This window comes from Alligator sinensis, unplaced genomic scaffold, assembly GCF_000455745.1.
Source record: "Alligator sinensis unplaced genomic scaffold, ASM45574v1 scaffold886_1, whole genome shotgun sequence".
In the NCBI taxonomy this organism is placed as follows: Eukaryota; Metazoa; Chordata; order Crocodylia; family Alligatoridae; genus Alligator; species Alligator sinensis.
This window is the reverse complement of record NW_005842040.1, coordinates 2,661,799-2,673,674: the sequence shown is the minus strand read 5'-3', so window position 1 is coordinate 2,673,674 and position 11,876 is coordinate 2,661,799. Positions and strand designations below refer to the sequence as shown.

General features: G+C 48.7%; 1 protein-coding gene across 1 annotated transcript in view; it reads right to left on the bottom strand.

Moving 5' to 3' along the window:
- Window positions 1-11,870, bottom strand: part of PIP4K2B (phosphatidylinositol-5-phosphate 4-kinase type 2 beta) — a 37,866-nt gene extending 25,996 nt beyond the window's left edge. The window contains exon 1 of the mRNA XM_006022600.3: window positions 11,733-11,870. Within this exon, the coding sequence (XP_006022662.2) occupies window positions 11,733-11,753 (21 nt within the window). The 5' untranslated portion in view covers window positions 11,754-11,870. The remainder of the gene's footprint in view (window positions 1-11,732) is intronic.
- Window positions 11,871-11,876: the final 6 nt, after the last annotated feature.

Genomic DNA, 11,876 nt, shown 5'->3' with positions numbered 1-11,876 from the left:
CAGGAATATTTAGAAACAGACAACTGAGCACTCAGCTGCCACACTGTGGAATTGCTACTTTACAGAAAGCCACGTGTGAAAACTCAGACTGCGGCACCAAGCGCTGAAAGAGACTGTAGTAAACATGCAGGCCCTACACAGCAGCTATGCCCTAAAAGAACTGACTTAGCATCAAAACCCTGCTGTTCCCAGAAATGCGCCATAGCCTTCTTACTAAGAGTCTTTCTTTTCTCATGCAGTGCTCCACCCACAGCTTGGCCAAAAAAAGCAAGTTTGCTCGTACAAAGGCAGATCCAACCTCTGTTAATGAATTTGGAATGCACATTAGTCACAACTATGGTTAAGAGAGGAAGCTATTCCACTGTGGAGCAGTTACCAGGATTTTTACACTGCAGCTGCTATGACCAGGCAACACCTGAGAGAAGCAGCCTTTGCAGCCACAGCACTGGGCAGAGTCTGCCATTTGCTTGTACAGACTTCAGACTGATTGTCTGACTACAAGACCTTGGAAAAGTCTCTTAGCCTTTTATGCATCTCTGATTTGCCATGTGTAAACTGCGAGTATATGTAGTAGCAGGTCCATGCACGAGGCATGGGGGCTAGTGTGCTCCCCTTTGGCTGTGCACAGAAATTTCAGAGCTCACTGCCCAGTCAGCATGAGCTCCTGTCAGAGCTCTGCATGAGATGTGAGCTCCCCAGCTGATCAAGGAAGGGTCCAGCCACAGCCCCTACTTTTATGCATCTTCAGAACCCAGAGCATCAATGCTGCTGCTGCTCCTCCCTCTCACCCTCCCCACTGAGTGACATGACAGAGGCAGCACTCACCTGCTGGACTCCAGGAGCAGCATGAAAGCCAGGACTCCTGGCAGACCCAGCACTGACAGCTCACATGACACAGCCCAAACAGGGGTGCAACCATGCTGCCGCACTTCCTCTGGATCCACTCCTGGATGTGTGCAATCTTTCCTTGGCCTGCCCTTCTATAGCATCTGACAGAACAGGCTGTTGCCTCTAAAAGCCCACGCTTCTCTGAACCAGCTAGTCTGTAAGGTGTCACCTACCACCTCAAAGGAAGGTTGCAAGGCTTAGTTTATGGCATGCAAAAAAGGAAGAAAAACAGGGAGATTCACAGATTCAAGGTTTAGTGACAGGCAGGACAGCATCAATACACCTTCAAATCCTATCTAATCACTGAACAAGCAGATATTATTCTGCATCTCTTTTGCCCTTTTTGCCAAAGGAAAAATACTTCCTGTGAGGAAATGAGATGCTATAATCATTAGATTGCATCTTCACTGAAACACATTATAGAGGAGAGCACTGCAAGAGAAACTAACCTGGAAACAAACAGTGAGGCAAGGAAAAAGGCTATTGTATGGTTATGGAAACTAAAATAAATGAAGCAGGTGCTCTGAAGCCCAACCCACTGTTTACTCTGTAGCAGCCACAGAAGTTGGTACCATCCTCTGATAAGTGCTTTGTCAGAGATGAAGGATGTCATACAGATGAATGAATAAGTAATGTTACGTGCTGCCTATCCCTTGTAAATGGCAATGGAGTGAGGAGGCTGATACTCACAGCATCTGCACAAGGCTGGATCCTGTACAATGCAGCTACCGAGAGCTGTTTGGAGAGATGCAAAGTAAAAAGCAGGGTGGGAGACAGGGCTTCGGGTCCAACCCTCTGGAACCGCATCACATAATTCCTTTATAGTGATCGTGGTGGGCGGTGGGGGGAAGGGGAGTGCTGTTAATTCTGCATTAACAGGAGGTGCTGCTCGCAGCTGCTAAGTTATTCCTGTCTAGGAGGAGGGACGCACTAAAGCCTGCTCCTCAGACAAGCCTGTTCTCAGCCTCCCCCGGCACCTTGTTTCCTCATCCTGTGCAGTGCTAAGGCAGCAGACAAGCCATTAGCTGCTTGTTCTGGATCTGAAGGAAGAATGCCAGAGGCAGCATTATGATCTTCAAAAAGCAGAAGTATCCAGAGCCAATGGCTGGGGGGAGGGTGGGGGGAGAAGGGGAATCTAAAGACTGCTAAAACAGTCTGTACGAACCGCTTGTTGGTGGGAGACAAAAAGGGATGGTCTTTGCATCTCCTGGTTCCTACTTCTGCTGCTGGCAATCCCAGAACACAGGTCTGTTACCTGCTGCAACCCTTCTAACAGTGAGCAATAGGGGCAACTTCAGTGTTCAAAGCACAGTCCAAACTCCAAGGAACAGTGGCACAGCCCCATTCACACCCAAGTGAGACATCCTCCAGCAGCCCCTTCTCCTATACCACCTGCACCCAGCAGACACCACCACCAGCTTTTGGATCCCAGTGGCCAACTGAGAACAGCAATGAAGAATTAGCCTGGGTGTGGTTTCATTTGGGATTTGATCTGATCTACTGTTAATTAGGCAACATGTGGGTGTGCTGCAATTAGGTACTAGCCTGAGGCTTTGCATCACATAGGACTCCATAGGAACAATGGGATTAGATGCTTATATGCACAGGTATCTCAGCTAAACACGCTAGCTCAGGTACATCTAAACTAGTGATTCTCAAAGAGGGTGCCCACAGCACCCTGGGGTGCATTCAGATCCTTTCAAGGGTTCTGTGGGGTGTGACAATATTATCGCTGTTAGGTGTGCAAACATGATCCACAATGTAAACCCAGGGATTTCAAATAAAAATCCATAGTTGTGGTCTTTCCAAGCTTGTTACAACAGAAAAAGACTGATGTATTATTTTTCTGTAGTCCAAAAAATTTAAAACTAAGAGCCAGCAGTTTTGAGGGCCGCCTCAAGTCTAAAAAGGCCGAGAACCACTGACCTACACTATGGTGCAGTATTCAGTAGACACATCTGCTCCATCAGGGCTCCACTGTCTGGGACAGAATATAGCAAATCCCAGACTTTGACTAGAAAAACCTTTGTTCCTTGTTAGCCCAATAACTAATTGCCCCATTTAGATCTTCTTTTCAGATCCACAGGAGTGAAAAAAAGTCCACTTCTCTGTCCACAGCTTTTGAAAAATTAAATCAGAGCCCATTAATATTGGTTTTCAGTACAGCCAGCTTTTACTGCCAAGCCCTCTACGGCCACACACATGCAAGCGTGGATGTTTGTTTCCCTAGGGACAAGAAGCAGCAGCACTTGTCCCCAGGGAACGTCTGTGCCATGCACCCTCTGGTACGCAGCAAGTTACTCCAGGTGGGGTAGGGGAGGCTGAAGCCAGCACTGGGCTGTCCCCAGCAGCCCTACCTGGGATCCGAGGGCTGCAGCAGCAGTGATCCTGCTGCTCAGAGCCTGGCTGGTAGCCAGTGTGGCTCCAGCAGGCCAGGCTCTGGTTTTGGGTGGCACGCGCTTTCCCTGTGTGCACTGCTCCAATTATTTATTTTTTTTCACACAGGTTTTTTGGATCCCAGGATTTCCTGGGGTCAACCCCCACTCCCTTCAGCATGCAGAACACCTGAATGTGCGGTATGTGGTGCTGCAGACTGCACGGCTGCACTTATCTAGACACAGCCTACATGTCTTTCAAAGGGGTTGCTATGCCCTGTTCTGTCAGATAAGTGCTACAGCAGGTGTTAGGTGATCTTGTCTGAACGCAAGTGGATCTACCAAGACTGGCTACTCTACTCTGCACTCTCGTATCACATTTATCACTGTAGCATCTGAGCTCCTTCCAGGAGCACGTCAAAGATGCACCTAACCTCTAGTAAGTGTTTGTCCTCTCACCTTCTCCCTAGGGGAGGGGAGAAGGAGCATATACCAGAAACTATATTACATCCTTGCATCTGTTACATACTTGAATGTGTTAATTTACATGAGACAAGGTAGGGTCAAAGACACGTCCCTTCAACATGGAGCAGAAGGTAGGGTCTGCAACATCTTCCCCTTTTGGTCAGGGGGGAATTCATTCCCCGGTCTGGAACACCCTTCTCCCCACAAAGCCCCATCTCCCATACAGAGAAGCTTTGCTCTTATTGCAGTATGTTCCTTTGTGCCAGAGGAACAGGGCTGTTGACTCCAGTCTGCATCCTGGAGCTTCAGGGGAGCTTTTAGAAACCCTGGGCCCAGAACTTGGAGCACTGGGAAGATAAGGACCCAAGACCCTGACCCCTCTATCCCATGGGAAGCCAGTGCAGAAATCAGAGGAGCCGAAGTGATGCGCCTGTGGTAACCAGTGCTGCCAAACAGACTTGCTGTATTTTGACTGCCAATACATGTGTTGCTTCAGAAGCCCTGCCGCTGTGCAGTCTGCCTAAACCACTGGGTCCAGACTATGGTAGAGATTCCTGGTGTCCCACAGGGCCATGGTACGTGGTCTGCAGGTGGTTCACAAACAGAACTGGACCATGCATGCCATCACAGTGCTTTCAGTTCAAAGTAGGTTGATAAGGGTGTGAGACATCAAAGACAGAGCAATCCAATGATCCAAAGAGTTTGGGAGCCACTGACCTAGACCACAGGGTCTTCAGGAGCAGAAACCTGGTCTTTCTGCTGGAAGTTGTAAGGGGAAGAGGAGCAGGGGACAGATCAGTCTGAATGGGCCCTGCATACATATTCTTCCTCTGAGCATCTGCTCTCTGCCAGTGACACATGGGATACTAGGCTAGATGGACCTGTGGGCTGACCCAATAGGGCCACTCTTGTGGTCTTCATGCGCGCCTTCCCCTTAAAATACCCAGACATTGTTGGCCCCTCTGAGTTATTTGTTTGCAGTCTGTATTAAAAGCCTGGAGAACCTGCAAAAGTGACCTGGCCTTGGAAAGTCTTGATATTTGTCACTGGGTGGGCGATTATGCCTCTCTATGGCACCTTTGAGCTTCCTATTCCCTTGCCAGGCGAGACAATGCAACAAAAAAAGACCTGAATGGAACCGGAGACTCTCCCCTGAGCCTGGATAGCAAAGGAGTTTTGGTAAAGGACACTGCTAATTGAGCCAGGCCAGTCCCTTTGCTGCCCCACACAATTCAGTTTAAAATAGGATGATGCATGCCTGTCATCCCCATGATGGATAGCTTCACTGAAATCGGATACCTGCCAATCTGAAAGACAGCTGACAGAATTGAAAAACAGGTCACATTTTAGGCCAAATCATTTGACACCATCTCTATTAGACAACATCAGACAGATAATTCTCTGCAAAGAGAAAAACATTTCTTGTGTGGTTTCACCCCCTTCAAGTAAGTGCAATACCCCTAATTAGGATCTGCAATTGCCTCCTTCATACAACACTTCTATCACTTTGTAAATACATCAGTTTGGCCCTCTTCTCTCGAGCCTTGAATTTGAATTCCTGGGCAGCGCTAATCAATAGGATTCGAGGTTTAGTGACAGTGGGCAATTCATCTTTACTACCAAGGGTGATTTCTTAGTCAATAAAAGACGCATCAATAATCTGTGCTGTTCAGGGACAGCTGGTCTAAGAATAAACGGGACAAGCATAATTTTATTTCAAAACCTGACTCTAGCCTCAAAGTGGCAATTACCATTAGTAAATTGATGGGAAAATGCAATTTGTTTACTAACAACGTCCAACTGACAGAAGTATCTAAGCCTGCTTGCTAAGATTCTTTGCAGCAGAAATTCATTCAGGAAAATAAAACTACTTTGTTCCCCTCCAGTGCCTTTCAGCCAGGCATCTGAAAAAAAAGCTTTCTGAGCATTAGTTAAGTTTTATGACCCATCCCCCCCAAGGAGCTAGGTAAAAGATAAATGGGGAGATCACTTTTAACCAGTACCAAGAAGACACCACATGTGGAGTGTGACAACAGCCGCTCAACAGAAATACTGCCCAATGGTTAGGGGAAAAGCAAGCAGCACTGTATAATTATGAAACCAGAGGGGCAGGGGATCGGCTTGACAATTAGAGTAATCACTTATAGAAGTATAAAAAAAATGGGGGAGGGGAAGTGCTGGAAGGACCCTCAGGAGGGCATCTAGTCCAACATCCTGCTCAAGAAGGGATTACCCCAGTCCAAACCAGACAAGCCAAGCATGTCTAATGAGCACTTAAACTTCCAGTGATGGAGACTCTACCACCTCCTGAGGGAACAGCTTTTCCTAATATCCAACATAAATCTCTATTGTTGCAATTTCTGCTCATTACTTTTTGTCCTGTCCCTTGTGGCTATAGAGAACAACTGGACACTGCCCTTTTTAAAACAAGGCCCCACCCCCCTCCTCTCCAAACTAAAGGGGCCCAAACTTTCCAATCTTTCCCTGCATGTCCTATTTCCTAGGCCTCCAATTGCTTTCCTTGGTGTCTCTGAACTCTTTTGGACTTCTCCAGGTCTTTCCTGGAGCATGTTGTCCACAGCTGGACACAGCACTCCAGGAGCAGGTATGCAGGAGAATAAAAACACCAATGGGTTCTTCATAACTACAAGCGATCAAGAGCTAGCCTCTACGTCTAATCCCAGAGGTGGCCTCACCGTGGCACACTGCAAGAAGAATGGTATCTCCCAGTGAAAATGGATACATCTCTTCCTGGAGTACCTTGGGTTTTCCTTGGAGGTCTCCCTCAGTCTGACCTAACTTGAAAGAACTTGCATGTTTTGATTGGAACATGTTTTACAGGTGGGGGAACAGAGGCACATGGTGGCTGACGCGCCCAAGGTCACTTGATACCGCAATGGCAAAGCAAAGAGCTAAATCCAGGTCTCCCAAGCCTGACACTGATGCCCTTATACTGTCCCTTCTCTCCTCTCAGTATCTCAGAGTTTCCAGGTCACAGCAATTATAACGAAGTTGAGATCCACTGATCGCCAGCATCAAGGCCAGTCACGTTCCCTTTTACAGCACTTCCTAAATGTCAACTGCAGACAGAATATAGCAGGCAGCAGGGAAGTGACAGATATAGGCATGTCTGAGTATATCGGTTTAAACGGTTTCAAAAAGCACTATGTTGCAGATGCACTTCTGGCCAGAATCTATATGGCAACGCCAAAAGCAGCGATGCAGAGATGGGAAAGGCAGCTGCAAAGCCAAATTACTGCTTCTTGGGTTGAATACCAAACAGCTGCCCTCTGCCATGGCTGGGCACACAGTGCTCCAGCTCTGGGAGCTTCAATCAGCACAGGAAAATTGTGGAACTGGGGAGTTGTCATAAGCACAGTGCAAGAGACCTGCCCATTTTGACAGAGGTACGCTTGCTTCCAGGAGCCATTTTTGCCACCATGTTCCCACACAGTCACAAGCTCTGGTTGATAGATTGTCACCTAAACAAGTTGACATAACCAGCACAAGCACTGCTGTCCAACGTGTAGTAACAAAAGCAGACACACCCCAGCATCACACTCCAACTCCATAGGTAAACACTAGGATCCTACCCCACAGCCTAACTAGCACCTTGTGACTACACTAGTCTCACCAGCTGCATACAATACTGTTGCTCAGTAAAGTGAAGCTAACCCCTCCCACCCCAAACCATCACAATTCAATGCCTACTTCTAATCTCATCTAGATATGTCCACATACACAATAAAGGAGGGACACTATATGAACACCCAGTAATAAGAACCTGAATTTTCTGTTCTTCTCCAAAAGCTATGACAACAGCATCTTCAAAAACCCAGTCCTCAGCTATGATCCGTTCTTCAAACACAACTCAGCAGCTTGCAAGCGATTTGCAACCCGAGTGTCTGAACCTTTTTGGCTCCACCCACTTCTCCTTTCTTCAGTTTTACATGTTATTGAGGTACAGAACCAGCTTCCTGGTTCAAGTCTCAGAAGCCAAATGCACTTCATTCCCATCTGCATGTGGCTGGGAACTACTAAGGTAACCATATCACAGTTCACATCTGGCAGACCCACTTGATTCAGCCGTGCATCAAGACAGCCAGCACTGGACAAAGCCAGGCTTCTTGTTTAAACCCGTTCTCCATGCATTAACAACACCTACAAACAAATCAGCCACTCTTGATCTTCTCCAGACCCACCACACACTGTATTTACACCAGCTGCGAACAAGCCTGTTCAAACATAAGGCAGAGCCGAACCGTTGCCAGACTGAGTAAATGAACCCGAGGGTATTTCTTCGCTACAGGAGGAGATGGCTTGCATAAAGGAGTTGTTTGTCTGATCAGTCCCTGACAACTCTTTTTGATAGAACCCTTTTGGCGTGTCCTTGCGATCTTGATTGTGTCAATGGATTCTGATGCTCCCAAAAAGACTTCTCCCACAGGCAGGGCCTCACCTATTTCATAGCCAAAGAATTCATCCCTCGAAGCAAAATTGTGCTTCAGAAATGAAGGGGCTTTAAAAAAAGTATATATTTCTAGCCCTTAGAGATGTAAAGAAAACCTTTACAACACACATGGACTGAGGCTGCATACAGTGCGAACAAGCAGTCTCAGATGAGAGCTGCCCTATTCATTTCAACAAGGCGTTGACTCTGAAACCCAAGGATGACAGCAACACTGTCAACCCTGGTGGCTCTCTCTCATCATTTCAACAGAAACTTCCAGCTAAGATTTTTACTCCACAGTCACAAAATTATAATTCCACAGGGGCTAATGCATCAAGGTTATTTTCGTACTTAAGAAAAACCTCTTTCAGAATACATCTGAAACTGCTGAAGAAGTCTCACTCGACTCCCCCAGAGAGTAGGGACTTTGGGGTAAAATTTAGATCCAGCTTCTCATGCGGCACATGGCATCTTGCCTATACACCAGCCCGGCAGAGAAAAGCAGAAACCCTTGGGAAATTACTAGCTGTAAGGCTTGTGGCTTCTTACCAAATCAGCTGCATCCAAGACATGGTTCCTGGTGCTGCGGGCAACCAGTACAACCATGCCCAGCAAGACACTCAGGGTAGTTCAGCATGGGCGGCCTGCCAGATTCCACCTGACTTTGTTTCAATGCTTCTGTATGAAAGACACAGCCCTCCCTATGCAGCCTGCTGCCCACCTGGGGACATGCCCTGCAACCAAGACTGTGGAATAAGCAAGCAAAGAGCCTAGCTTACAGGGAATCCCTCCAACATATCATGCTGTGCCACATTCCACCTGGAACAGCAGTCTGGAAGTTGTGTGGTACATTTAAATAGGTAGCCAGACAACAGACACAAGTTTGGTTTGGATAGGGATAATCTTGCCTCAGGAAGAGGGTTGGACTAGATGACCTCTGGAGGTCCCTTCCAGCACTTCTCTATGATTCTAGATTCTGTGATTAATCAAACTCCTCACCATATGCCTCGCTCACATCTCAGTCCCTGAACTTAAGGAGCCCTCAGGACATGAGCTAGGTGGCCAGCCACGGGCTAGTCTCCAAAGAAAATGGCATGCCTCACATAAAGCATCAGCCTTGCACCAGCTTCTTGTATGTACATGTCACCTTAAAAGCTGCACAGATTTACTGTCCAACTGTAAAATAGAGAGGCACTTTCCTATTGCTATTTGTTCAATGCTGGCCAACTGTACAAAATTTCATCTGGCCTTTAACATTTGCAAGTGGCCTTGTTCACACACAGTTGCAATGTGAGAAGGACCAGTCTAACCCATCTGTTACAAGTACCTTACATTAATCCATCTCACCTACCAACCCTGCTGCAGTACCATCACCCCGAGTCCACAAACACAAGCAACAGCTCATCTGTCAAGGAAATAAAACCAATTTAGATCACAGCCCACTTGCTGTACAGTAGCCAAACTGGGCACCCACCTTTCTAGCACTTAACCCAACCCATGCCATCATGTACCAGCAACAAAGCCAGTGACACAGAGTAAGATCAAAATGAACTGACAAGAATTTCTCACACAATCCCAGATGTTTGTCCAAGAGCGAGGAGGTCCCAGCTGCTATTTTCTAACCGTTGTTGGCCCTACAGGATGCAGCCTCAGCTTCTAGCAGAAGTTTCATCATAACATGCCACCAAGAGAATCCCATTACTAGCGTAATGTCCACACACAACTTACAGCCCCCCTTCCTCTTCCTGGATGAGACCGGCAGTGTCAAGCTGTGGAGAGTTAATTATATTTCAGTGTGATATTATGTGTGGGCATGAAAAAAGTCTACTACACATCTACCAGGCCAGAGGTTGACACAAAAAAGTAGCTACCACCCAACAAGTTCCCCTAGCAACTCCTCCAAAGCCACTATGAGGCAGTAACCAAGACTGCCCAGGATCCAGTTATCAGTTTCACCTACAGGGCTCTTAAGTCTCGTTAATACCACTCTACTACTTCTGAAGCAAAACCCTAAGCAAAAAGATCACTGGAGTGTCTTCAGGATCCAGAAGACAACACTGCATTGTATCACCAACCAAGCTAGAGAGTTGATTTTATTTTTTGAATGAGCATTTCAATTCTTCAGGAATAGCTCTCTCAGGCTCTCATTCTCTCTCCAGGAAAGCTTCTGTTTGATACTAAGGAATGCATTTTCCTAAGCTCTCAAAATACATACGTTAAATTAGGAAGGAGAAAGGTTCCTGGCATTCTGCACCCAACAGAATATGCCATCACAGTGGATTTCAGATTTCTTAACTGCTGCTGCAGAATGCATCACCCGCAGCCACATGGCAATCATTTCTAATCCATCCAGCTCATCAAGCATGTGAGGAGAATGTTGCAAGATTTCTGGGTGCCATCAGAGGAGCAGAGGGAGAAAGTTTACAGAGAAACGTATTGACAGCACAAAGAGCAGGAATCAAAGGTGACTGGGAGGTCTCTGCTCAGCTCTTCACAGATGCTCACACATTCTCTGTTCCCTACAGCATATATTGACCCATGCCATAGGAAAGCTGACTCTGGGAGGGGGGTACTAGGTGGCTCCACAGCTCAGGGAGGGGGTGTCACCTGGGGTTTACCCTGCAAATTATCAGCACTGAGGGCTCAAGGGGTGGTGGGATCAGTCAGGAGCTTTATCTTTTGGGCAGGAGTTGGGTTTGGTGGTAGGAATGAACAGGCCTCTGGGTCTCCAACTCCTGTAGCTGACCTTACTGAGGATGCTCGAGGAGCCTGAGGAACAGGGTCCCTGGGTCAGCCTGTGGCCAGAAGACTCCCCCATGAGGGCACCGAGAACAATGGGGATCACTGGAAGTGGAGGGTGCAGGGGGTCTCCCTGTGGGGGTGGCCTCTCACAGGAGGCTACAAGCTGGAAAACCTGGAGACCCCTAAGGCTACAGGGGCCCTGAGGGGACAGGGAGAACGCTAGGGTCGCTGCTGCAGGGGGATGCTGAAGGCACCAGGAAACAGACTATCCCTGGCAGCAACAGGCCAGGGACCAGTCCCAGTGCCTGGAGGTGTGGGGAGCCCCCAGTGCCAGGGGGCAAGCCCTGCCTCCCCTTGCCCCCACAGCATGAAGGTGGGGCACTGCTTTTGAGGAAGATATGGAGGCATTGGATCCCAGGGCTGGGGCAGGGATAGGGAAGGGGGGTAGGGATGGACAGGAGGGGCATCATCCTCAGACTGCCCCCCAAGCACAGGGTGCTCTGGCTCCCAGCCCCTGCAAGGGAGAGGGGGCTTCCAGCCTGGGGGAGGGGCCCGATCCTGGACCAGAGTGATCCTGGGATGAAGGGAAGGAGAAGAGGGCCCTGATCCTGGGGTGGGCAGGAGAACAGGAAGGCCCTGATTTTGGGGTGAGGGGAGGGGAGAAGAGGGAAGGGCCCCGCTCCTGGGATGGAGATGGGATGGCCCTGCTCCCGGGGTGAGGGCCCCGATCCTGGCCCGAGGGGCCGGATCCGGAGGTGGAGGGGAAGGCCCCGGTGCCGGGGAGGCGGGCCGGGCGGGGAGGGGCGGCTCACCGTGTGGTTGGCGCCCCACATGAGGACGCTGAGCAGCGGCTCGGAGGCCCGGAACAGCTTCACCTTTTGGCACACGAAGTGCTTCTTCTTGGTCTTGGTCTTGCTGGCGCTGAGCGCGGCCCCCAGCGCCGCCGCGGCACCGCC